Here is a 27,079-nt window from a genome sequence, read left to right on the forward strand (position 1 = left end):
TCTCAGACCACCAGAACATACTAATTTTGTGCTGCCAAAGAGATTCCTAGAACATTGATACACCAGGGGTAGTTTTTGACTGATGTCTGGAAATGTTGCTGCATTGTGCATGTTTTAACCCTTCTCCCTCCCCTGCATGGAGTTCCTTGTGAGGGTCTTAGTGGTACCGGTGGGGTTATGGCCAGGGAACAGTGTGCAAAGGGAATGTTAACTCCTTCAGAACGCTGGGAATTCCACCATTCCACACAGTTCTTAGATAGGAAGTCTGATAAATGAAGTCTGAGACAGGAAGGCTTCAGTCTCCTCACAACAAATATCCTTGAAGTGCATCACAAATAGAAATTGCTGCAGTCTTCAAGCACCCTGTGAATTTGAAAATTAAGGCCAAGCCCAGCAATGAAATCTCGATTTCCTTAAGAAACCTGAGTGCAGATCCTGCTTTAGCTGCTTGTCTTCAGGCTGAACACAGAGGTAGTTCAGTGCCTGAATTCTGCTAAAAATTTCAAACTCATTTGTTTATAGTAGGAGATTGAGACCACTGAAAACTGTGGGTTTAATGCATGCTGGGCTTTGAGCTGTAAAACTCTTCCCCTTCTCACAAAACCAGATTGGAGCAAAGTGCTGTGGCTTCCAGGGGAAGAAGCTCCATAATTTTATTTTTTTTTTTAATTTTTAATTTATATTACACACTTAAAGACTTCTGCATCTCTAATTATTTCATCACAAAGGAATAATTCCTTGGGTGGAGGGGAGTGGCTGCAGACTTTGAACCAAAGCAACCCCGTAATTCAGAAAGGAAGTTAAGCTGTGACTAATGTAATGTTTCATCTCTGGAATTTTATAGCTAAAATGTGGGTAGCAGCAAAAATCAGTGCAGTGTGGAAATAAAAAACCAGTTTGAGGATGGAGCAGCTTCTGGCAACGTGTCAAACGAGACACAAGGAATGGAATTCCCTGCCTTCCATTTTAGCTGACAGGCACCAGCAAAGCTGTGGCATGAATTAAAGATGTGGAGTTGGCTGTCTGGGAAGCTGCTGTTTGTAAAGTGCCGTGGAGGGAATTTGTTTCCCCAGGTACTTCAGATTAAGGGAAGGCTCTTCGGGGAGCAGGTTGGATAACACTGTGAGAAAGGTGCTGTTTCTTCCAGCTCCTTTTGTCCTGGCTGGTTTCAGTCAGTGGGCAGAGGGGCAATACTGTCCAGCAGCAGCAGTTCCTGCAGGACACCTTTCCTAGTTGGGAGGGATGATATCAGATGAGATCCTTGGTCGCTGAGCAGTGATCCTGCTCATCACAGTGCTCGGTAAGAACGTTTCAGGTGGCAGCAACGCTTGCTGACCCAGTCTGTCATTTCTGGGTCACTGTGCAGGGCCTGGGATGGGCAGGATTAGTGCACCCCTACAGCACCAGGTGAATTATGAGGGGGAAATCTGGGAATGCATTTCAGCTCCTGTACCTCAGAGGTATTTGCAATGCTGCCCTATCCAGCTGCAATATCAGGTTCTCTAATTTACTGCTGGGCAAGACTGATATTGAAATGCAAAGACTCTTCCTGGTCTAAATTGGAGTAGAATGTGGGATATAAGAAGCTGGCTAATCCTGGTTACCAGATGGTTTTGGTTTTGTGCTGAGATTCCAACCAATTTGGGTGTTCGTTTGGTAGATGTACTGTACAAAAAAAAGATAAACCATAACTCCTGTCCCCCAAAATTCACAGCTAAAATATATCTTTGCCTTGCTAGTGTGACTAGGGAAGAGAAACAGTCGTCCTGCATTTTACAAATTGAATGTGAGAATGTGTTTAGTAAAATGGTCTTCCTGGTTTTCTGGGCCATGATGGCTCTGCAGTGACCACTGATACTGGAGTGTGGGTTTATGGCTGTGCTGATTGGTCTGGGTGGCCTGTGAGTGCACTCAGGGCAATGACACAGTGGCTCTTCATCAGCTTTTGGTACCAAGACATGCTTTGTACCCATCAGTAGTTCTGTGGTAGTTTTGTAACCTGTCAGAATCCTGTGGAACTCGTGAGTTAATGTTGAAGTAGTTCGTGTTTTGCCTTTCTGGTCACATCCCTGAGTGGTCAGACTGCACAGTGTCTTCCTCCAGGGCACCTTTGGTTTCCCCTGCAATCTGCAGTTTGGTGGAGGCTCTTTCCTCGGGCCACAAATTTTGTCAGCTGTAAACACACAAAGAGTTTTATATTCTGTTTCTAAACCAGTGGTTTGCTTTTATTTTGACCTCAATCAGAAGTTGACTGCCTAGTACTAATTCTAAAAAAAAAAAATACAAAAAAAGTCACAAGAAGCTCAAATAACGTGAATTTTGACCGTAGGGCAGAACAGTATTTCCTTCACCCCCAAAAGCAATTACAGTGTATTCCCCACTCTTCGTGGTCATCCACCCCAAGTCTAAAATGCACAAACCCTGGGGTTCCTTTTGTTTTAGAGTCACTGGCTGTTACTGTTCCTGCTTTCTCATGTATTAGAACTCTCCCTGTGGCAAACAGGGATGTTAGAGAGATGTTAGACACCGACGGCCGTGTTGGATTGAAGATCTTTGGATCACAATAATCCATAGGAGACTTTTTGGCTTGTTAATGAGATGTCTTAACTCACTCATCCTTTAAAGAAAAGTGGTCTGGCCTTTAATTCCTGGTTGCAGTAAGGAGTAATGGATATCCTTAACTTGTGGTGGCAGTTTACCCGGACAGACATTCCTAGAATCTGGAAACACGAAGCACTGCTCAGTAAAAATCATTTAGCAAAAGGTGGAAAACCTGTAATGAAGAAGCAAAACTCGTGTAATGCTTAGCAAGTGTGTGGAAGCTCCAGGCTCTAGGGTGTGAGAAGAAGACAAGTCAAGGATATATCAAATAGAGAATTCGTATTAAAACAATCTATTAAAAAAAAAATAAAAATAAAGTCCTTACTCTGCATTCTGCTGAGATTCATCCTTCGGACAGACAAGACTGATAATGGTTTTTTCTTTAAACTAAGCAACAAGGTGCCAAACGGGAAAAAAAACCCAAAACAAACCAGAAACCAACCCACAACCCTCCTCTGAAAACTCTTGATTCTGGATATCCTTTTAGCTTGTAGCAAGTCTTGGAGTATGAACCACTGTCTTCACCTGTCATAGTGGCACTTACAGTCCTTTTAACATTGAACCTCTCGGCTGCTTCTGTTTTATTTCCCCTTGTGGTCTAACACTTCTCTGGCTGCTGTTGTAGTGAAGTGGATTCTAAACTCGAGCACCCCTGCAACCACGTGCAACGTTACTAACCAGTGTTAACCCGACTTACTCTGACACTGCTGCTCGTGACACCTTCTCTGATGGCTCTTGTGTTCACCTACCTGGGGAGGACTTGCTGAGAGAAGCCCCAGCAGTCACCGAGGCAAACGTGTGTGCCGGGGATTTGCATGTCTTTGTAGCATGTGGGAAGTGCAGTTTTTACACTTGGTTTTTAATTTTTTTTTTTTATTATTATTATTATTTTTTTTTTAAATCAGGAACCTGGTTTTAGTTGGTCTGTTTAAAGATTTTTGGAAGGGAATGGGAGGGAAGAGTTCAGATTATCTGCTGTTTTGAGATGACAAGGCTTTTAAATATAATGTTAATTTAGTGAAGGGCTCCAATTTTGCCAGTCCGTGACTCCTGAAGAGACATTTTAATGCCCTAACACTCAGTCTTCAGGGACTTCCTTATCACTTGTTCTATTTTGATTTTTGATTTAGTTTTCTTTGCCTGCTACTTCTTGTTTAGCTTTTCCATTTTCTTACAATTTTAATTTTGGTTATTTTGGGGCCACTTCTTGATTTTTGTTTTTCCAAAGGATGCAGACTCTGATAGTGGGGATGATTCGGACAAGAGATCGTGTGAGGAGAGTTGGAGACTGATCACTTCCCTGAGAGAGAAGCTGCCCCCCAGCAAGCTCCAAACCATTGTAAAAAAGTGTGGCCTCCCCAGCAGTGGGAAGAAACGAGAACCCATTAAAATGTACCAGATACCCCAGCGGCGACGCCTTAGCAAAGACTCCAAATGGGTCACCATCTCAGACCTAAAGATTCAGGCTGTGAAGGAGATTTGCTATGAGGTAGCGCTCAATGACTTCAGGCACACTAGGCAGGAGATTGAGGCCCTGGCCATTGTTAAAATGAAGGAGCTTTGTGCCATGTACGGCAAAAAAGATCCCAACGAGCGCGAGTCGTGGCGAGCCGTGGCTCGGGACGTCTGGGACACGGTGGGGGTCGGAGACGAGAAGATCGAGGACGTGATGGCCAACGGCAAAGGAATAACCGACGTGGACGACCTGAAGGTGCACATAGACAAATTGGAAGACATTTTGCAAGAAGTGAAGAAGCAGAACAACATGAAGGACGAAGAGATCAAAGTTCTCCGAAATAAGATGCTGAAAATGGAGAAGGTTCTGCCCCTGATAGGGTCTCCAGAGAAAGCTCAGTCCGCCGTAGCTAACGCCAAGTCTCCAAACTCCGCCGGCGCGGGGGACGTGGACAAGAAGCCGGTGGATGACCTCAAGAGGAGCGAGAACGATGAACTTGCCAAGGAGGAACGCGTTTCTCAGCTGATGGCAGGTGACCCAGCTTTCAGACGCGGGCGCTTACGTTGGATGAGGCAGGAGCAGATTCGGTTCAAGAACCTGCAGCAGCAGGAAATAGCCAAACAGCTGCGCCGGCAAAACATGCCCCACCGATTTATCCCGCCCGAGAACCGCAAACCCCGCTTCCCTTTCAAGAGCAATCCCAAACATAGGAACTCCTGGAGCCCGGGCACCCACATCATCATCACCGAGGACGAAGTTATCGAGGTCAGGATCCCGAAGGAAGACGATAAGGGCAAAGACGAAGGCAAAGAGAAGGAAAGCAAAGCCGCTCCTAAAGACCCGCAGCAGCTGTGGAATCTCTACGGCCCCCAGAGGAGCCAGGATAACATCCAGATCAACAGGCAGCAGCTGAGCACACAGCCCCAGCCCGGCCAGCAGCAGCCGTCGCCTCAGCTGCGCTGGAGGAGCAACTCCCTCAACAACGGCTCCCAAAAAAGCCTGAGGCGCCAGACCTCGGGCTCGTCGGAGTCGCTGCACTGCCCCGGCGGGCAGCAGAGCCCGGACCCGCAGACTTGCCAGCAGAAACGCCACCTGCACCAGCACCGCCAGCCCTACGGCCAGGGCGGCGCCGACGGGGCCCCCCCGAAAGCGCCCGAGCGCCACAACCACTGCAACCAGTTCGTGACGCCCCCCCGCATGCGGCGCCAGTTCTCGGCTCCCAACCTCAAAGCGGGCAGAGAGACCACCGTATGATGGGGGGGGGGCAGAGCAGGCTGGGCCCGCAGGTGGTGGGGACAATCCTGGCTGGGGGCCAGGGAGCAGCCACGATTGGCCCCGCTGGGTGTGCTGGGCCGGGGGGAGCTCGAGGGACTCGGGAGAGTGCCAGGGACCAGCCCTGTGGCTCCTGCAGCCCCTGCAGCCCCTGCAGCCCCTGCACATGACTTGCCTTATGATTTTAACAGCAATTGATTGGAAGAATTATTCAGAAAAAAACAAATTGTAAGAACATTTTTTTGATCGTAGACTAGAAGACTCGGAGGGAGGGATGCGGAGGGGAGAACTTCCCTGCTAGCTCATTTACCAATTTTTTTTTGTGTGTGTGTGTGTGTGTGTGTCTTGAAGTATTTTTCTAATGCTGAAAATATTGTCTGGAACTTACAAAGTGCTTCCTTCCTCCCGTGTTTCATGTAGACAATCAAAAGAGGAATTTAGTTTCTAGCATTGAATGTTTCTTGTGACCTTTTTCTGGGCAATAAGGAAACTGAGCATCTTTTTTTTAAGTTGATCTGGCTCTTCAGAACAACATTTTCCACTCTTAACTCCAATTTTTAATAGTAATAATAATCTATAAACCAAAAGTTGTCGGCTGACAAGATATGTGGCTTTTTTACAGAGAAATTATGAAGAGCTGTGGGGTCACAACAGGTCCTACTCCCTGAGTAGATGTCTCTTCTTCTGCTTAAGTTCATAATTATTGGTATGAAATTGCTGTGACAGTTAAACCTGCCTGGATGGAAGTTTATGTCAGAATATATATATATTGCTGAAGCAATGCTTTGGAAATAAGCTTTTTCTAATTCCCGTTGTATCTCTAAATATAATAGTTTTTAATTATTATACTGAGATTGTGGAAAGGAACTAGGATTTTTCAACACTCTGGTGCACTCAAAAAAAGCTAATTCTTTTATGTTTTCGGCTTTCTCGGGCCTGAGTCTGGGAGATGTTTTTGAAATAGTTATTCTTATGAAGATTTATAGATCACTACTTTGTATTGGCTGAATTCTCCTGTAAGGGGGGAGAATTGAACTGTTTCATCTTCATGTGATACCTCATGTTAGTGCCTCTGGTCTTGGATTAAACCCGAATTCAAGACTTGTTTAATAAAGGAGAAGGTTGCTTTGAGGAGAAAACAAGATTAATTTTCCTTCTCCCCACACTCAAAATGCAAGTTACTGAAAAACTGTTGATTTAGGAATAGCTTTGGGGTTTTGTGTCAATTGGAGAGTCCCAATCTTAATTACACCGGTGTTTTATCTGAGCTTCTTGAAGTGCAACCCAAAATTGCACTTACTTTTGAAAATCTGTGGCCTTATAACCATAAGCCAATCTAAATCTTTGGGGACTCGTTTAGCTATTAAATTTAACTTGAATAAGATTTAGAAACCACAACTGGCCACTTACTTTTGGTAAGGTAGGTCCACTTGGCAGTGTATTTGTGCTGTTTTGCACAAGTATCCTGAATTTACTTGAGGTTGCTTATTTTTTTATGAGATACAAGCCCTACTGGTAATTGTTACCTGTGTGTGGTTCAGCATAGCTGTAGGTGAGTGGCAAGTGCCTTAAGCTTATTTTCCATCCTTTATTTTTTTTTTTTTTGCCCTATCCCACTTTTCCCTGCCTCAGCTGTGCATGTTGTAGGTGCTGGTTGTTCCTTCTGCACCATTTACATATCGATTAATCAAGTGTCAGCTCTTAATTCCCTGCACATGTTTTACTGAGGGGGTACTGGCCCCTGATGTAGGAGATACAAAGTCAACCCTCCAGCTCTTAAAAGAACAAACTGCTCCCAAATTTGGGAGGTTGTTTTTGGTTTTGTTTTTTTTTTTACAGCAGGTTTATTTTTTGTGTCCAAACCTGGCTTTCTAACTTGCATTTGTCTCATGCTTTGGCCTGCTGGAAGGAGGGAAATAAAGCATCGTGGCCAAAAATGTCTTGATTGTTCAAGGAATGAAGGCTTGTGAAGATGAGCAATGCTTCCTCTGGGCTTGAGTCACAACTGCAAAATGAGTGTTTTGGGCTGCAAATGATAATTCTGCTGTTGCCTTTATTTTAGAATCCTGCTCTAGCAGTGCACTGCACTTGGGTTCTGTGCATGGCAGGGCTCAGGAGTTCTTTTATATCCTCATAAAACCCTGTCACCTGTGTAGGAATACCTGACCAAGCAGGGTCAGGCTGGCCAGGACAGGCCCAGAGCAAATCCTCTTCATCCCTGTCCTGTTCTGTTGGGGCTGCCTGGATGGAATCACCACGGGATCGAGCGTGGAGTGATTCTGAAACCCGTGGAACTGCGTGTACTGACATGAGATTAAAAACTCCTGCTGCTTGGTACCCTAATGCTAGACACTAAAATGTTTGTGCCAACTTATTTCAGCTGAAAAATCTGAGAGGGGGCTCCCTGTGAGTGCCTGGGTGGTGCTGGGGGGCAGGAGGTTGCCATCAGTCTGTCTCACCCCGCTGTTTCAGAGCAGCACTGGGGGAACAACCCTGCTTATCCTGTTGTATGAATTGACAAAACAGCACAAGGACAGTGGGTGTCAGAATGGAGCCCACTCTGCTCCGAGGAAGCAGCTTTTTTCCTGGTTTTTAGGAGGAATCTAATATGAATTAACAGTGCAGTGCCTCATCTGATAAGGGAAGCAGTGTGAGAACTGTGGATCTCCTTGCACTACTCAGAAATACACACAACTCTCACTCCAAATCCTGTGTAAATGGAGTTAATGAACGGTGAGACAGCTGCTTCCCTGCCAGTCCGTGTGGAAAGGCTCTCAGGTTGATGGGAATGTGGCATCCAGGGTGCAAGTGCTGCTTTCCCAAGCCCAGCTGCCCTGCCAAGTGCTCTGACAGCTGGCCTGGATCCACCTGTGCCTTGCTGATGGCTCTGGAACCATCCTTTGGGACTCACTGAGGACCTGGGGGTTTATGGGGTGGGTAAAATGCCCATTGACTCCCAACATCCTTTCTCAAGCCATCTGAATTTAGGGATCTGCCAAATTAGGGGATGCTGTTTCCATCAGTTCATTCACTCCCTCACTGATTGTCCTTTATATGTTGAGATTTGTTCTTTATATGTTGACATTTTCCTCGGCTACTTCCCATCGAATCACTCCAGGAGCTGCCACATGAGAAATCCATGCTGTGTAACCATTTGTACTGTAAAGAAAGCAGTGAGCTGCCTTTGAATTAAATGGGATTTTCAGATCTGTCTATTGTTTAGGAAAAAAAAAAAAAAACACGAGTTTTGGATTGTCTTAAGAGCAAGCATCTGCCTTGAGAAAAGCAGAACTGGTTTGTATTGTAACAAGTGCTCTTTCAATAAACTATGAAATACTCTTGTAAGTGTCAGACTTGTCTCAGTGAAATGGAAATCAAACTTGACTGCAGGCTTGTCCTGCTTTTTGTTTTTTTTGTCTTGGGGTTGGGATTGTTTTAGCAGAGTTAAAAAGGTTTCTTTAATTGTTCCTCAGGCTGATTCTTTTAAGCTCACCCATCCTGGTTTTTCAGCCCCAGCGGATCTGTGTCTCCTCTCACAGCTTATTTAAAGTAAATATAAAAGAAAAAAAAAGAGCTTTTTATAGCACAAGGGGGCTACAAGCCTTACTCCTCTTCAGTGCTGTCCCATTGCACCATCCTGCGTGCTGTTTATTGAAATTCTGGGAGGAAACTGGGAGCTGGCTCTTCTCCATTTATTTGCTCATGGCAGGCAAAAGAGATGGACTGTTTTGTGCACCTCAAACAGGGGAGGGAATCCCACACAGCAGTACCTTGGCAGGCACCGTGTGGGTCCAAAGAAATTTGGTTGTTGTACTCAGTGTTCTGCTTTAACAGCTGGTCCAGTCTGGTCTTACAAAGCTTTGCCTGGTCTGAGTCTATGGGGGTTTTTTGGTTGGTTTGTTGGTTGGTTGGGGTCTTTTTATTTATTTATTTTTCTTTTTTTTTTCCTGTTTTCTCAAAACCTGTGATTGTTTTGGCTTTAGATATTTCCATGCCCATGGGGAAATGGCCTTTGCCTTCCCTTTTTGCTGACTGCTGGAGCTGCTGCAGCCACCCAGTGTGGAGTAAAACGAGGTGCATTTGGTTCAGGGCAGGCTGGGCAGGGACCCCCAGGACAGCTTCTTGGCTGCAGCTTTTCCCTTTTCCAGCAGCTGAGGCACCTTTAGTTGGTGCTGGCAGTGCTCTGGGTGAACCAGCCCAAAATTCAGCCTTCAGCTCCTGCTCAGTGCCAAGTATTTTTAAATACTACCCAGGATCGCCTGCCAGGAGTTCTGCTAAGGGAAATGGTACCCATTTCTTTTTTTTTTTTTCCTTATGGGAAAACAAACTTCAGTTATTTTCCTTAGTTTTTTCAAGCAGTGTTTTAGTGTGGAGTCAATGAATGGTGTCTGCCTAGTTAAGCATTTAATTATCTGGGTATTTAAATGTACAGAAGATACACTTACTTGGCTCCCAAGTCTGAAAATAGAGAAGACCAGAAGCAGGTTTTTGTGAGTGAATTTAAGGTGCCTGGGTTTTTCAGGTGGAATTTCCACACTGCAATGCTCCTGATTTTTGACCATCCCCTCTTCAGCTTTTCAGTTTCTCCAAAAGAATCTGAAAAGGTTCTGTTGGAACACGACTTGAAGAGCTTTTCATTTCTCTAGTGTAGCTGCTCCAAATGACATTATCAACTTCAGACTCTGGGAAAATAAATTCTTTTGCCCCTCCTTGCACGTGAGAGGAGGTTGTTCATGTCACTCCACATCTGACCTGTTTTGTCTGGGTTTCAGAGGTTTATAGCATTTTCTGCATGGAACAGGGGGGAAAGATCACAGAAAGTGCCTTTATGCTAAAGAATTTAGGATTGTGCTGGGTATTTCAGAAGGGCAGATAAGTCTGAAACTCCTCATGAAGTCTAGAATAGTTTTTTGGTGAGTCAGAAAGAATATCAGAGGAAAGGTGTTTGTTTTGTTTGCAGTTTTTATGCTGCTGGCCTGAGGTTACTTCCAGTGTGAGTGAGTAGCCAACTTGGGGAAGGGAACAGAGACAAAGAAAGAAAGGGCACAGCCACCATTTCCTAACTGTCTGCAGAAAACATCACTTGGAAAGCTGAAGGAATGTCCTTGAGGTTTGTATCTCCTTTCCAAACCCAGTCCAAAGGCCCTTCTGCCTGGACCTGGGTTGGATTTGCTGCAGTGGCTGTGGTAAATGCTGCACGTGCTGTCCAACAGGTGATGCAGCTGGTTGGGTGAGATGCTAAAACAGAGTGGCAGGAAAATGTAAAACTTCTGTAGCTCTCAGATCTGAGAATGGATTACTGCAAACTGGGTGTTGGAGAGGAATTCTAGGATTTGGAGCTGTGGAAGAAAGTTGGAATGCAAGATGAGTGGCTTCAAGAATTCTCAAGGACTCCCTAACACTCTGAGTGAATTGTTGTGGCAGCTCTTGTATAAAAATCTTGAGAAGGCAGTTTAATTTGTCTAATGTGTGCCAAAGGTTTATCTTAAAGAAAGAAAACACAGTAGTGAGGTGGGTTTTGGGACCAGGAGCGTGGTGACTGTGTCTGCTCTGATTGTGTTTGTTTTACCAGCAAATAATTAAAGGCTGATCAGATTTTAGTAGCACTTACTTCAAGCCCTGATAAAGCTGAACAGGAAGGAAGAGCTCTTGTACCAGAAGGTGTTGCTGAAGTGTTCCTTGTGGGGAAGCCACTGCACAGGCTTCTCTGCCATGGCAGTGGTGGTATTTCATCTCCTGTCACATTAAATACATGTGAGGGAGTGGTATTTACATGCCAAGGGAAAATCTAATTGAAAACAAAATGTGTTCCCCCACCCCCTAAAATCTGCAATTACTTTTTTTCCTATAAAAAGGCGAATCAGTGGTACTGTTAATCCTTCTGTTTGAGAAAATGAAGGTGAATAATCCCCCCCTTTCAAATTTATGTCTGTACTTTTCTCTGTTTCTGCCTCTTTCCTACTCTCCTGAAAGCAGCAAGCAGCTTCCCAAGAAAATCACCCTTTTAGCAAACAAACAAACAAACAAAAAAAAACCCCAAACATTTCCTTCTTCCAGACACGGCGAGCTTGTAAATTTTAGGAACCAGCACTTCTGCCTGCACTGCATTGTCTCTGTGTCCTCTCTCTGCCAGGGGGGTGGCACAGGAGCAGTGGGTGTTGGGAGCAGCAGTGGGAGGGTCTGGGGGGGTTTCTCTGGGTCTGTCTGTCCCTCTGGGGTGTTGTTGGTCTCTCTCAGCTCCCTCCTGGCTTTTGTGTGTCCTCCTCCACGGCCTCTCCTCTCTCCCCACAGGACTATGAGAGCAAACTGCAGGCCCTGCAGAAGCAGGTGGAGACTCGGTCCTTGGCTGCTGAAACCACAGAGGAGGAGGAGGAGGAAGAAGAAGGTGAGTTGGAAGCTAAAAGTAATTTGGGTAAAGGCCAGCCTAAAGGAGCAGTTTGCTCTACCATCTCTTGCAATGGACAGAAAACTTGCTCTGGAAAGCTGCAAAAAATCACTTTAATTTCTTGATGCAGAATCCTCACAGCATGAAGGTTTATAATGCCTGTTGATAGGGTAAGTTCCACGTGAACAGTAGATATACACCCCCAAATTCAACTGAGGTGTAAACTGGATTAGTTTAACCTCAAGCTTTGGTTTGGTGGTCTTGAATTTGAAGGAATCTCTTCTTAGCACTGACAGAGTTCAGATGTCTTAACACTGTTGCCTTTGTTTCCTTGTTTTGATTTTGAAAGGATTTTTTTACTCCTTTGTAGGAGTTCTCAGCATTCTGTGACATGTCTGTATAACTCCATTTCTGGACAGTAAATAGTTTATTATTCCCATAATACTTGCTTTCTTCCCACTGTTTCAGATTTTGGCTTTAATAATCGTTAAATAACTCAAAATAGTAGGAGTAGAATTAATTTTGTTTCCTCTGTTCCAAATCTCCTTGACTTGATCATTAATCTCCACTACTAAGTTTGAATCCAGTTTTTCCTCACTGAATAATGAAGATGTAGGGGTTTGTTTTCTCTTCTTCCAGAAAAGGTGTTGAGAACTTGCTGACACAGCCAGCAGGAGCATTAGGTACTGCATGAGATGGCTTGGAGGTGAAATCACAGGGGTTTGTTTCTCTGTTTCTCTGCTCTCCCCAGTGCCCTGGACACGCCACGAGTACGAACTCGCCCAGTGGGCTTTCAGGAAGTGGAAATTCCACCAGTTCACTTCCCTGAGGGACCAGCTCTGGGGAAATGCAGTGTATCTGAAAGAAGCCAATGCAATCAGTGTGGAGTTAAAGAAAAAGGTGGGGACGTGCAGAGCAGTCTTCTGAATTTTCTGACTCATCAGTTTTGCTGGTCCAGTCCTGCCTCACGTGCTCCACATTACCTGTGCTCTTCAAAGTTACATCTCTTGCTTATTAATTTGGGCTTTAAAGGAGTTTGGAAAATTGTGAGTCTCTGGTTCAGACTTGTGGCTGAGTGAACATCCCATGCCAGTGTGGCTGATGCATTCTCTTCTCCCTTCTGCTGTTCCTGCCAGTGCCATAAGCACACGTTCATGTTCATCTCCCCTGGGCCCTGGATTTTCCTTTAATTGCTTTCACCTTCCTCTGGTCGTTCCTTTCCCAGCAGTGGGTGCTGCAGGATGTGCTGGGTCTGTAGTTTTCAGACCTCTGCTAGCAAAGGCAAGATATTTGTCCTCAGCCGAAAAACACTTTTTTTGCCATTTTGAGACCAAAAAAAGACGTAACATAAAAACCCCCAGAATCTTCTCACAGAGTTGCAAATCAAACTGGCCTCATCACAGCCTCGTATGAGGTGCCTGTGCCTTTGTGATGCCAATATCTGACTTCTCAGGACCTAAAAGGATGTTTGTTTTCCATCCAGGTGCAGTTCCAGTTTGTGCTGCTCACAGACACCCTGTACTCCCCTCTGCCTCCGGAGCTGCTGCCCACGGAGCTGGAGAAGAGCCGGGACCACCGGCCTTTCCCTCGCACCGTGGTGGCCGTGGAAGTCCAGGACCTGAAGAATGGAGCAACTCACTACTGGTCCTTAGAGAAACTCAAGTATGTGAACATGATGGGACAAAAGAATTTCCTTATTTTTCCTCTGTGTCCTCCCAAATGCCAACTTCCTGTGTGTTAAATACCAGCTTTCCAGAGTCTTTGAACAGAAGAATTTCCACTTGTTCTCCAGCATCTCACCTCTCCTTCACATTTAGTTTCTATAATTTGAGGTTAGAGTTTAGTTTTTAAAATCTGATAGGGCTCATGACAGCTCATCTCTCTTTACAGTTCTTTTTTTACAGTCCTTTCACTGCAATAATACCCTTGCCACCTGCTTTATGACACCTGGTAGTAAAGGGCATAATTTATAATAAAAAGCTCAAATATAGAAAATTCTGTTTCTGTGGAAGCTACACAAATTCTGACTAATCTGAATTAGTTCCAACACATGTAAATGACATTTGTCTTTTCCCTGTTCTCTAAATACTGACTGAAGAACTTCTTCCTGCTAAGAACTTCCAGGCAAAGGGTCTTGCCATGTGAAACACTTGTTCTCTTCAATTAAATAAATAAAGAGATAAATGGATAAAAGTCTGGAGTGGAATCCACTCCCTTTTGAATCAAAATGCCCACATTTCTGGAGTGGACTGCGAAGAATATTTAGAAATTGGATTGAAACCCAGGATTTGTGTGAGCTCTGCAGTGACTTTGCCTCGTGCTTGGAGGGCTTTTCCCAGAATCCGTAACGTGTCAGAGGGTTGGGGCAGCACCCAAACTGAGGGTGAGGCCGCTTAGTTTGTTTCAGGGGAAGTCTCACTTTGTGTTCCCTGCTCGTTCTGCTCCTGCCTGCCCTGAGTTGTGTGTTCCTGCTCCCTGTGTGCAGGCAGAGGCTGGAGCTGATGCGGGAGATGTACGACAGGGCTGGGGAAATGGCCTCCAGCAGCCAGGACGAGGCCGAGAGCACCATGACGGGCAGCGACCCCTTCTACGACCGCTTCCACTGGTTCAAGCTGGTTGGCAGGTACGTGGCACAACCTCCCTGCTGCTCCACTGGGGGCTCCTGGCAGTGCTGGGGTTATAAACTCCGTGGCCCCTCTGGGTCACTCGTGTGTTTCGTCCTGCAGGGGTTTCTCAGAGACTTAAAATACAGCGGAGAGTGGGAAATGCTCTTTGGAGTGCTGCCAGCTGTGGTGTGAACTGGCAGATTGTGATTGGAGTGAACCCTTAGTGAGTTCCAGGTTTACTTAAAAGAGTGTAGCCAGGTAAATTCTATCCCAAGGTGCTGGAGCAGAGCTGTGAGAATGTGAAGAACACCGGAGAAGTGGCCCAGGGTCTCACTCGTGTATGTGGTTGTAATAGTTTGGTCATTCCTTAGGGAAGTATCTGATGGGATTCTTTGATATTTCCCGATGTTGGCTGCACCTTTACAATGTTTTTATTCACAGAAATGCTGAGTTGGCAATAAGAGTTGTAGATCTTATAAATGGACGTGCTCTCGAGGTCTGCATGTTGATGATATTCCTTTTCCATTTGCTTCCCGCTCCGTCCAAGGACGTTCTTTTCTCTGTCAGCGAATCCCTTCCCTCCCGTTCCGCGGCGGTGCAGGCGGTGTGAAGCCTTTGCTTGTTGTTCAGGTGGTTCTCTGTGCTGATGGCAACAAACAGCTGTTAAATGACCGTTCTTCTTTCCCTCGGCCGGGGCGGTGTCCGCGCTGGCTGCAGCTCCCCCATATTCCACGGCTGCGTCAACGAGCGCCTGGCCGACCGCACGCCCTCCCCCACTTTCTCCACGGCCGACTCCGACATCACTGAACTGGCCGATGAGCAGCAGGATGAGATGGAGGACTTTGATGATGAGGCCTTTGTGGATGACACTGGCTCCGACGTGGGAACTGAGGAGGGATCGGACCTCTTCAATGATGGGCGCGACCCGTTTTACGACCGATCCCCCTGGTTCATTTTAGTGGGAAGGTTGGTGAGGTTCCTGTGGGAATGGCCAAAAGGGACCAGCTCTTGCTGCAGACTGCAATGGCTTTGCCTTGTGCTACACAGAGCATCTGTCAGTCTAGCCAAAATATCCTTATCCGTAGATTGGAATGGGTGTTACGTTCTGTTTTAAAAGTTCCCATGCCGTGTCATTAAGTTCCCATGTCATGAGTTTTGAATTCCCCTATAGACCTCAATAATAATGGAGGAAATGGCCCTTAGATGTGACAGTGTGAGTAAATCTGTTTCTAGAGAACTGTTGCCCGTAGGGTGACTGTGGGTTTGCTTCTGTGCAGGATTTAAACCTCAGTCAGAGAATGCTCAGCCATCACAGGATCACTGGGATAGCATTGTAGTAGGGAATGTTTTTCTGTAGTGTAGAAGAGAATCTGTGTATGGTGGAAAGTCTTTAAGTCCAATCCAATAAATCCCTTTTTTTTTTCTTTGAAAACTCATTTAACATCCTCTGCTTATGAAGAGAAAAGGTGGCATGAGGAGAAAGAAGAAAAGGATATTCCCTGAGATGATTTGGCTTCTCAGGTTGTGTTTGACTCTGTAGCCAGTATTACCCAGTGAAAGGTCGTCATCACTGACATCACTGACTGGGAGTGTTTATCAGCACCTTCCCCAGGCACTGTGCTTGAATTTCTGAAACAAGTTGGCCTCATGGATTACCCAGTTCACCAATCTAAAACCAACGAGGGCATTGTCAGACCTCAGTCTGTGGTGTAAACCCTCAGGACAGCAGGCTGCATTAAAAAAAATGTGTGCTTTGCACTGTTTCTTCATTAAAAACCTTGCTAAAACATGTTTCTCATGACAAGAAACAGAAATATTTTTATTCAGTGCCTTGGCTCCCCTCTCTGCTGTTTCCCTCTCCCCCAGTGATGCTTTTGTGCTTCCCCTGTGAGCCAAAGTCCTGGTTAAAGCAGGGAGAGGGGGTTGTTTGCCACAGGTGGGGGACGAAAAAAAAGGCTCTGTGGCCAGTGGAAGGGAGGAACAAAGGAGGAGAGACCAGAGCTTGGCTTTATCCTTCTCTGTGCCTGGGAGCAGGAAAGACTCCTTGGGCAGAAAGGTGGGATCCTTCTTCAGTTGCCTCAAAGGCAGGAAACTTGATTTGCATTATTTGTGAAAAGGAGGGTCTGAGTTTGCTGGTCTTGGCCAAGCTTTTAGATCAGTGTGGCTGTGTTGTCCAACCTCAGTCTTTGTCTGGAGTGGGGCTTGGAACCTCCTTGACCTCGTTTTTGAGACAAAATCTGCTGAAGTTGCCAGAAGCTGCATTAGTCCTGTGTGGTCTCTGAATTTGTGCCCTTATGTGCAACACCTGATAATGTGTTTTATAAGGTGTAATTCTTTCAGGTTAATCTGGTTCAGGTTGGGAGCCAGCTTGGGGAAAGCCATCTGAGCTGTTTGGGGGTGGCTGTCAGCTCATTGAAGCCCAGGGCTCCTCCCTGCCCCTGCCTTGGCATCCCCAGCCTGAGCTCCTGGAGCTCCGTCAGGCCTTGGGAAAGAGCTGGGCTGTTCATCCTGGTTTCACAAACTCCTCGGGAAGCACAGCACCAGCTGAGCAAATCCAGTGTCAAATGAGAGCAGTGGTAATTCCTGGCAATGGCACAAATTGCTTCCCATTCCCTGTTTTACAGGGAATTCTGAGCTGCATGGACAGAGATGGAGCTGCAGCAGTTCTGGGTGGGGGCTGCACAGACTGAGCCGTGAATGGCATTGAGAAATGAAGCTGAGTTTGTATTATCTGGGTGGAGAGCTGAGGGACTTTCTCCCAGTTGTTGGTTTCTATTCTATTTCTGTTCCTGTGCTTCTGCTGAGCCTGTTGTGTCAGCAGAAAGCTGTTATTAGACTGTGCAGCACCACTGAACAGGAGCTATTTTGAGTCCTCAGTGTCTTCCAGAGTGAGAATTCCACTGCTCTGAACAGTGAAGGACCAGGGCTATGTCCATCTACACAGACCCTGTCCTGAGCACAAGGTGGTGTTCAATTTGCAGCAAAACCCAGATTCCTTATCACTTCCAGCTATGTGCTGGGTCATGTGCTGTAGAATGTGTAGGACAAATGAAATGATTTTAATATTTTTGGGGGGTTCATCAGCAATAACAAGTGCAGGTCACGAAGGAGAGGGGAAATGGATCATGTAGTTGCTCAACTCCTTGGCCATCACAGTTAATTTTTTTCTTCCTCTCTCTGTGCTATGACTGTCTTTTATTTGTAACTTCTAAAGAAAAGGAAAAAAAAGAGCTGGTCCCTTTAGCCATCTCTTCTGGCATGCTGGGCTGTCTATAAGGCTGATTCTATTTATGGTGTGACATACCAGGCATTTGCTCTGTGTTTAAGGGAGGTGGGAGAGGCCTGTGGGGTATCTGATTCAAATCTTGACGTGTTCATTTTAAAAACATCCGCCATCATTCTGAGTTCTGTTGGTTTTGTTTTGGTTCTTTTTTTAAAAAAAAAAAAAAAATCCGTGTTTGTCAAATTTAATTTCTAGTTCTGTTGTGAGTATGCCATTCTACCTCACCAATCTTTCTGCTAATCCAGCTCCCCCCTTTCAGTCTGCTGGGCTAAGGTGCAGGGGGACACTTAGGGGATGTTTGGGGACTGGGAATCCTCCTGGATGAGGGAAGAGGAGGAGGAGAACCTTAAGATTTTGTGCACTCCTGACCTGGCACTGCTGCAGGTGGAATGGCACTGGGAGCAGTGATGCTGCAGATGGAATGGCACTGGGAGCAGGGTTGTGCAGGTGGAATGGCACTGGGAGCAGTGCTGCTGCAGGTGGAATGGCACTGGGAGCAGGGTTGTGCAGGTGGAATGGCACTGGGAGCAGGGTTGTGCAGGTGGAATGGCACTGGGAGCAGGGTTGTGCAGGTGGAATGGCACTGGGAGCAGGGTTGTGCAGGTGGAATGGCACTGGGAGCAGGGTTGTGCAGATGGAACGGCACTGGGAGCAGGGTTGCTGCAGGAACCAGCTCTGTTTTGGTCCAGCCCACGTGCCCTTGCTCTCCCTCCCACAGAAGAGAATCCAGCATTTTCACCAACAAACAGGAAGCTCAAAGCTTTTTGCATGATGTGCTTTTCTTTGTCCAAGTCAAAATGACTGCAGTGAGCTGAGTGACTGGAGGGAAGGAAGTTAAGGAAGAGGAGAAATAGCTTTTTGTTTTCCTTGGGATGGTCACACTGTAGTTGTTACTCCAGCTGAGTGCTTTGGCTGTCACTTGAGTAGCAGCTTCAGAACTTTTGCCATGCAAACAAACAGGTATTTTTATTTTTCAGGCAGGTGATGTTTTCACTTTCCATTAGTTTGGCTTTGGGGTGGGAAGGCTTCTGTGATGCCTGACTCTTTAATTATTGAGACTCCCTTTCACTGGGCACATCAGTCCAAGGCTCTTTGGATTCCTTTCTGTTGGGAAATGTCTGTTCTCCCTGGCTTGAAATGTGGATTTGACCACATTTAACCACACACCTTCCTGAACTCCATCCCTGAGCCAGTCCAAGTCAGCAGTGCCAACTGTTATGGTTGGAATCATCTGCTTTCTCAGATGAGCATCACCTGAAATTTCAAAGCTGGAAGTGAAAATGATATCTTAAGGGGAAAAAAAAAAAAAAAGAAATTAAACGTCTCATTTTGCTACTTTAAATTTAGTCTCTTCTCCCTTCCCCTGCTTTATCAGTGCTTACCTCACTTTGGAGCAGACTGAAAAGGAATTAAATCCTAATCTTACTGAAGTGTTATGTTGCAGTTGTTTTTTTTGTTGTTGTTATTGTATGGTTTTCTTCATATTTTTTTTTTATTTTGCTACTTTTATAGCCTTATTAATCATTCTCTTCTCTATTGCATTGTGTCATCCCTTTGGTTTTCAGTAGCATTATTTCTGTGTCTTTGGTTCACAACTGACACCTCTTTGACCACCTTGTCATTCCGAGAGGGTGGATTCATCCTGCCACCTGAACGTTCCCAAGGAGCAGCACTTCCCTTTGGGCAGGCAGGACTTGTCCTGGGAATGTTAAACAGTGACAGTTATAAATCAGAGGAATTCATTATAGGCAAAACTAAAGGCTGATAAAAAGAACTGCAGGAAGGAAATCAGTTGAACAGGTTACTGTTGCTTAGTGTCATTTAACGTGCAGAAATGGATTAAAATTACATAAATAATTATTCATAATTAGTTAGTCTGATTTTTAATTAAAATCTACACAGTTAAACTGGTTACCTTACTGTTCCAAAAGAGACCCTGCTTGTGTATAACTTTAAAAGTGCCTGGCAGGACCATCCACTTGTGGGCCTAAATGCTGCTTTTCCTTTGGTAAACTGCAATTCCCGAGTTCTGCTGTGATGTTTTGGTCTTTGTTTTGGTTTGGGTTTTTAAAAAAATAAATGTAATGCTCCTAAAGAGGTTTAGCTGTGAGGACTGACAGCCTTCCACTGACTGCACACTCAGTGGCTCTTCCAAGAAACCTGAGTGATAACTTGTGGTTTGTTGGGGGGGATTTTGATTATTCTGCATACAGAGTTACCAAAGGAATGTAGAAGAGGGAAAACATTCAGTCAGTCTGGTTTTAAAAGAGGAGTTTTTTATGTTCAGTAAAAATCTGAGGCTGTGTGAGCTCAGTAATCAATTCCATTTTAATTTATCACTTCCAACTACCTTGGGGGAAAGTTCTTTATAATACAATATACAGTATAGAGGTAATAGAATATATAATACATATATATACACACATATATGTACATATAATATATAATACAGTTACAATATATGTAAATATAATATATAATACAGTATACATAGAATATATAATACATATACTTACATATATATACATTAATGCACATATAATGTATAATACATATATAATACAATACATAATACATATTCATACATATATACATATATGTAAATAAAATATATAACACAATATGCAATTCTTTCTAATCAGTAGTTCTCTCTTAGATTCTGCCATCTTAACAGCTCCATTCACAACTCTGGTGCATCTCCAATTACCTTCCATACAACCATCACCTAAAACTGTGTCCTCCGTGTGTTTGTAGCTCGTTGATGTGTCTCCAGGGAGCATTTTGAGCTCCACTGGGAGGGTTTTTGTGGCTGCCCTTGGCCCTGTGTGGCCAGGATGGACCCAGGACCCGGTGCAGGTCTGGGAGATGGAGTGCCTGGAGGTTTGAGTGGCGCCGTAGCCAACGACGCTCCGCGGGCTGGTTTTGTACCTCACTGCCTAACGCTGGTTTGTGTTCTCCTTCCTCCCTTCCCAGAGCATTTGTGTACCTGAGCAACCTGCTGTACCCGGTGCCGCTGATCCACAGGGTGGCTGTTGTGAGTGAGAAGGGAGAGGTGCGAGGGTTCCTGCGCGTGGCGGTTCAGGCCATTGCAGGTGAGACACCGCGGGAGCTCCCCGGGGCAGCTCCTGGCCCTGGCAACGGCTGCAGCTTTGTAAACCAGCCAAGCAAATCAAACCTTTGACACTCTAACTGGATTTTGGTGTTGCAGAGAACACCTGCTCTCTGTCGTTAACTTGCTTTGGAAATGGTTTCGTTTGTTGTGTCATACGGACCAAGCAGGAACAAATCTTTAAACAGTGCTGATCAGATTTTGAAGTGATGAGGTTGAACCTCTGAAGTTTATGCCTGGCAACTACTGCAACACTGTTTTTTAGGACAGTGAAAGAGCTAACTAGGATCAGATAGTCTGAAAACTAGAAATAAAGCAAAGATTCTTCTTTCCTGAACCCAACATAAATAGCAGACAAGGGTACTGCGAGTTTAGTAGCTGTGGTGACTTGCAGCAAAGTTAAATGTACCAAATTTTTGCTGTGCTCAATCTGCCCTCTCAAATAACGCTCTGAAATGTGTTTCTCCAGTGTCTGACAAGAGCAGGTGCAGAAGGTGCTGAAATGACAGTTTTCAGCATGCTGTAAACACAAATCAGCAGCAGTTTTCCCCTTTGTTGCCTCTCTAAAAGTGTTAAGACTTAGAAACTGCTTTAACACACTGCTTAAATCCCAACTTTCCGGAGGAGGAGGGTGGGTATCTGGGCTGGTAAGTGCCCTTGTGTGTGTGCTGGAGATGAGCTGCAGCTCTCTGGTGGGTGGCTGATGTTTTACACTCGGCCAGTGTGAGGAGGCTCAGCTGGTGTCAGCCTTGGCCACTCTGGGCAGAGCAGGATCCTTCCCATCATCTGTCCTTCCCAGCAGTGGCCAACTGCCAGCAGCTCTTTCTGGTCTAGGAAGGGTAACCCTGCAAGCCTCGCTCTCCATGGGAACCTCTAATGAAACCTCACACTGGAGATGTGTAAGAATCACTCTGGCAGGGATTAAAGCCAGTGAATTGAAATCTGTTCTGATGTGCACAAAAGTCGCATTTCTGGTTTGGTTTGGTCTCCTTAGCATTGACTGGCTATTTCCAAATCAATACCTTATTTATCCATCCCAATAAATAGAATACACCGTGGCTAATGGAAATTAAACTGGGGACATCTCTTCAAAAAGGACCGTGGCATTTTTCAAAGCAAAGCTTTGGAACACATTCAGGATCTGGGGATTTCTCCTGCAAACATGCCTTTATTGTGGGAGAAATCCCTGGCACTTAACCAGGCCCTGTTGTTGTTGCTCTCCACGAAGAGGAGGAGGTTAAATGTGCACAGATCTGCCTTTCAGACTTCCAGCATGTGCTGGGGGAGCTTTGCTGGTGTTACTGCTGAGCTCAGGGAGTTCAGATGGCAGTTCAAGTCAGGGTTAATTTACCTCAGTATCGTAATCAGAAGTAAATAAATAATCAAAATGAGTACTGAAGTTGTTTTGCACTAAAAATTCTCTCAAGTATATTCATAATGAAACTTCATAGCCTATCTTCTTGTTTTCCCACACTGGAGTTGATGATGGGTAGATTTCTGACATGATTTTTTCCATCACTGACTCCACCCTGTCATTGGAGGATTCTTCTGCTTCCTGGACTGGTTTCCAGTGTAATGAGAATTCCCATTTCAGTGACTGAGGGGTTTTCCCTTTGCTCCCCATCACTAATTATGTTTTCTTCCCCTATTTTTGTAGCTGATGAAGAAGCCCCAGATTATGGATCTGGTATCAGACAGTCTGGCACAGCTAAAATTTCCTTTGACAACGAGTACTTTGACAAGGTAAGAAGCCTTAGAATAGAGTTGGTATCTTTGAATGTAGTAGCTTGTGCTTCTAAACAAAGAACCTGTGTTGTAGGAGAAGGAGAAACTGCAGGAGTTTGTTACAAGCCAATTAATTTAATTTAATTTTTCAGAGTGATTTTTCTTCGGTTGCAATGACTCGGTCTGGGCTGTCACTGGAGGAATTGAGAATTGTGGAAGGGCAAGGACAGACATCAGAGGTCACCACTCCTCCAGAGGAGATCAACAGAATGAATGAGCTGGGTGAGCAAGAAATGTGGGGTAGTTTGGGAGAAGTTGAGGGAAATGTAGGGGGGTCTGAGTGTCCTTCAAAATATGATAGTTGGGGAGAGGTGAAACCTGTGGGTGGCATGTGAGAGATCCTGGAATTATTCATTTGGAGAACTGTCCTGAAAAACATAGCATGGGTGTTTGGATCTTTTGGTTATCAGCAAATTATTTGGGTTCAAAAGAAAAAAAAAAAAAGTTTGATGGGACTAAGCTGTTTCTGAAGAAATAATTTAAGAAAAGAGAGGGGCAGGGGGGTGGAAAGAAAAAAGTGATTTCATGCCGGTTGTTTGTGTGTCCCTAAGACTTGAAGTCAGCCACTTTGGATGGGAAGATGACTCTGGAAGGATTCACTGAGGAGATTGGGGACCACCTGAAGCTGGGCAGTGTGTTCACCTTCCGGGTGACAGTGCTCCAGGCCAGTGGCATCCTGCCTGAATATGCAGATATCTTCTGCCAGTTCAAGTAAGAGTTTGTCCTTCTTTCCAATTAATGGTTTGATAGAGCAAAGAACAGTGGAGGGTCTGATGGAGAGCTTTTCACAGTACCTTGGGGGCCACTGGATTCCCTGGTCCCTGCTTTGTGTTAGCAGGAATAAAGTTGTGCAGAAAGGAATTAGGAATCAAAGTGGACTCTTAAATTAGTAGTTTATAGATATCTTAAGGTGTTAAATTGAATTCAATACTAGATGGTACATAAGCCTGACTGGAATGAAAGCTGCATGACCCTTGAATAAATCAGTAACTCAGCAGTGAAAAGTGTTCTTTGGCTTCTGTTCTTGAGAAAGAGAATAAAAAATGGCAATAATAAAACCATAAAACAAGTACAGGAACAAGTTCTACAACACTAGGCTATTCCCAGCTTTAGGCCATCACTCAGCTCCCTCCAAAGTTCCAGCCAAATAAATTTATTTTAGGATTTTAAGGTCTCCTTTCAGAGTTGGGTTCGTTAAAGCACTCTGTGGTTGCTGACTTTGGGTTGATTTTCTCTTTTTGCAAAGCTTTTTGCATCGGCACGATGAAGCTTTCTCCACAGAACCTCTCAAAAACAACGGCAGAGGGACTCCCCTGGGCTTCTACCACGTCCAGAATGTGAGTAAAGCTTTGCACAAATAGTGATTAAGAGTTGTTAAGAGCAGACACCAAGAGGAGTGATCAGGGGGGTGAAACCAAAACACAGAATGATTCTGTGGGGCAGATTTAACTCTTCTCTTTCACCTCTGCTTCCTGCCATTGAAATCCCAGTTTCCTTTCCAGGGTGTACAATGGGAACAGTCTGGAGTTCAGGAAATAAAACATATGTGTGAATAGCAGTGCCCATCATCTCAGATGGACTGAATACAGCTGTTTTTATGAGATGTGTAATCCTTTGGTTACGTGCAACCTCCTCTTCTCCCATTTGAAGTGCCTGATACTGGGGCTTTCATTTTCTCCTTTATCAGAGAGTGGAATTAATGCCTAAACCAAAAAGGAATGCAGGTGCTTTTATTGTGAGTGAGGCTAACTGGTATGAGAAGTATTTCCTTTCTGAATGCCTCATTTTCTTCCCTCACAGATTGCCGTGGAAGTGACGGAATCCTTCGTGGAGTACATCAAAACAAAGCCTATTGTCTTTGAGGTCTTTGGGCATTACCAGCAGCATCCTCTCCACCTGCAAGGGCAGGACCTCAACAGGTAGTAGTGGTCGCTGTTGTGGCACAGAGGCAGTTTGGGATCATGCTCAGGGTAGCTCTGCAGTTTTCCATGCTCCTGGAATTACCCAGCCACACCCTGGCAAGCAGAATTCCTGATGGAAGTGACAGTGAGTGAGAGAGACCCAGCGTGGTGATGGATGGAATTGTTCTACCCTCTCAAACGCTGTTCTGCCAATCCATCTGCATCCACCACCCTTCCTGGTGGTGGAATGTTGTAGTGGGAGCCCCAGCCATGATCTGTGAGCTCTGGGAAAACCTTCACAAGGGTTCCAGGGTCGTTGTTCCCTCAGGGCAGGTGGCCTCATGCCGAAGGGTAGGATGACAAAAGGAGGAGAGATGAGAGTGGGGGAAAACAAAAGGTTCTCAACCCTTTGACAAGTTACTACCAAAGCTGCCAAGCATTTGAGTTTTTGGAGGTCCCCTGTTCATCCTTGTCTTCAGAGCTTAAGGGAGGAGCCTTGAAGAGGCTGATTTTTAGAGGAAATCCAGCTGAGGCTGGTTCCTTTTCCTAAAGTTATTTTGGGAAATGCTTGTTACCTGTTTAACTTTTCAGTGCAGAACTGGGGTAGAGCTGTTGGAAGTTGTAATTTCTTGTAATTTATTATTTTACTGACATCTAGGATTGGTGAGGTTAAAATAGAAAAAGGACCTGAGTTAGTGGGCTGAGTCCACTTCTTTTCCTGACACGTGGTATTTACCTGTCTTCAGAGAATTGTGAGGGCATTTTTAGAGACAAAAATGGGTGTATATGTACAAAATGCAGGTGTGTATGTTTAAATAAAACATATTTTTCGTGTTATCTGCCTCAATACTGACCATTCTTTCTATTTCTCTGTAGCCCTCCACAGCCTTCCCGGAGATTCTTTCCTCCCCCCATGCCACTGTCAAAGCCAGGTGAGAGCAGCTCTCTGATCTGCACAGCACAGTCTGCTCCTGACTGTGGAGGTTGGGGTGTGTTCCTGAGGTACCCAGGACACCAAGAGGTGTAGTGGAGAGAGAGTTGTGAAGGGCACTGAATCTGCCTTGGGCGGTTCTCTTCCTTTTTATGGGTTTTATTTTCATTTCTCTTCAGCCCCCTCAGCAGGAAGTGCTGCTGGGTTGGTTAAAGGGTAGAATTCCATTCCTGAGGTGTTGACCATATTCCATGAGATGTGGCTGTGGCTCTCCCTGTGCTTACTGAGCACCTGACTGCAAATCTGCTTATTCATTAACCACCTCATTTTTTGCTCCCTCACATTCTCATGCAGCCAGTCAGTGTTGTTGAAATGATCCTTGCTTTCCTTTGCCTAACTGGATTAATGCATGCTCAACTCTCTTGTGATTTTTTGTTTCCCCCCCACCCCCATTTCACCTTTTAATTTTCCTCCTTCTCTGTGTTTCTCTCACCTCCATATTTCTACCATCCTTTTGTTTGTTTGTTTGTTTGTTTGTTTGTTTTGGTGTCTGTGTGTGTGTGTTCCATTCCCTCTGCAGACCATGAAAGGAAAATTGAGTTGATTAGGTATCTCATGTCTGGCTATGTGAACGTGCATGTGCTGAACACGCTGTCCGAGCATGCCAACGTTCTGGCCTCCTCTGCTGTGGCTGCTTTCCAGGATGGAGCTGACCAGCTGCCACCTTTTCTCTTTCTGCCTGTCCCCAGTTGTCAGAGTGAGCGGGCTCCCAAACGAGATGGTTAGTAGCCACCCTTCAGCCCTGGTAGATGTAGAAGTAGTTCCAAAATGTGCTTCAAAATTCCTTTTTTTTGTCCTTATCATATCCTTATTCTTAGGAATAGAGGCTGCCATGGGTGTGGTCGTGGAAGGATGATGCTCTGCTGAAGTTTAGGGCTATTTTAGGGAGAACCATGTAGACATTTTAGAGAGAACCTTATAAATAACCTGTAGACTCCAATGTGCTGGGAGTCACAGATTTTTTTTTTTCTGTGGCACTGCATCTATTCCCTGAAATTTCCCAGAGCTCTGATTTTTATTGTGTTTTGCATACAGTGTTGTGATCCTGGGATGAGAGATGCAAATGAAAACACAGCCAGCTGTAGAGGCAACACTCTGCTGTGTTCTGTACAGCTTTCCTTTTTGCTCATCTTCCTTTTCTGCCACTAACAGTGCTGTTCCTCACTTCCATTGTGTTCTGTTTTATTAAAATCAAAAGGTGGCATGCTGGCTATTAACAGCAAGTCTGTGAGAACATCTAAACCAGCTTTCATGTTCAGTTCAATGTGTCTTTTCTGTTGTTTTTTTCCTCTTCTGGTGCTTTTGAGTTTTCTCTGCTCAGCAATAAGCTGGGGTGCCCTGAGTGGTGGATGTTGCTCCTGCTGTCAGCAGTTGTGATGAGTCCTTGTACAGCTGGATATGATGGGTCCAACAGGGTTACTGCCCCCAGGAATGTGTGAGCAGGGTAAATGATGAGCCTCAGTGTTGGAGCTGTGCCGGGAATAACTCGTACAATCTGTCCCTCTGAGGGAGCTGCTCTTTTACCCCTAAAATACACAGAATTTAGGAGACCTCACAGGGCACACCTGGAAGGACCTTTTCTTACCTGGGGACCTTTATGCCCTTCCAGTGCTTGGGAAATTTAATCCTGGGGGATGTGGAAGGATACCCAGAGGGGTGAAGGTGGGAGAACCTAAAGAACACCTGAGCA

The 27,079-nt window shown here is 45.2% G+C and overlaps 1 protein-coding gene across 9 annotated transcripts in view; it reads left to right on the forward strand.

Moving 5' to 3' along the window:
- Positions 1 to 27,079, forward strand: part of KIF1B (kinesin family member 1B) — a 77,104-nt gene that overhangs the window by 36,411 nt on the left and 13,614 nt on the right. For 5 of the 9 annotated variants that reach the window (XM_027882497.1, XM_027882499.1, XM_027882500.1 and 2 more), the window contains 12 exons: positions 11,621 to 11,714; positions 12,466 to 12,614; positions 13,198 to 13,376; positions 14,200 to 14,337; positions 15,038 to 15,286; positions 20,577 to 20,695; positions 22,370 to 22,455; positions 22,590 to 22,719; positions 23,049 to 23,208; positions 23,744 to 23,834; positions 24,298 to 24,416; positions 25,275 to 25,330. In XM_027882497.1, coding sequence (XP_027738298.1) covers positions 11,621 to 11,714; positions 12,466 to 12,614; positions 13,198 to 13,376; positions 14,200 to 14,337; positions 15,038 to 15,286; positions 20,577 to 20,695; positions 22,370 to 22,455; positions 22,590 to 22,719; positions 23,049 to 23,208; positions 23,744 to 23,834; positions 24,298 to 24,416; positions 25,275 to 25,330 — 1,570 coding nt within the window. Of the gene's footprint in view, positions 1 to 3,829; positions 5,351 to 11,620; positions 11,715 to 12,465; positions 12,615 to 13,197; positions 13,377 to 14,199; positions 14,338 to 15,037; positions 15,287 to 20,576; positions 20,696 to 22,369; positions 22,456 to 22,589; positions 22,720 to 23,048; positions 23,209 to 23,743; positions 23,835 to 24,297; positions 24,417 to 25,274; positions 25,331 to 27,079 lie in introns of those variants that run through there. The other 4 variants (XM_027882502.1, XM_027882503.1, XM_027882505.1 and 1 more) reach the window with 2 other exon arrangements.

Source organism: Empidonax traillii, unplaced genomic scaffold (assembly GCF_003031625.1).
Source record: "Empidonax traillii isolate 1590-97213 ecotype Southwest subspecies unplaced genomic scaffold, ASM303162v1 scaffold106:size2091409, whole genome shotgun sequence".
NCBI classification, from domain to species: Eukaryota; Metazoa; Chordata; class Aves; order Passeriformes; family Tyrannidae; genus Empidonax; species Empidonax traillii.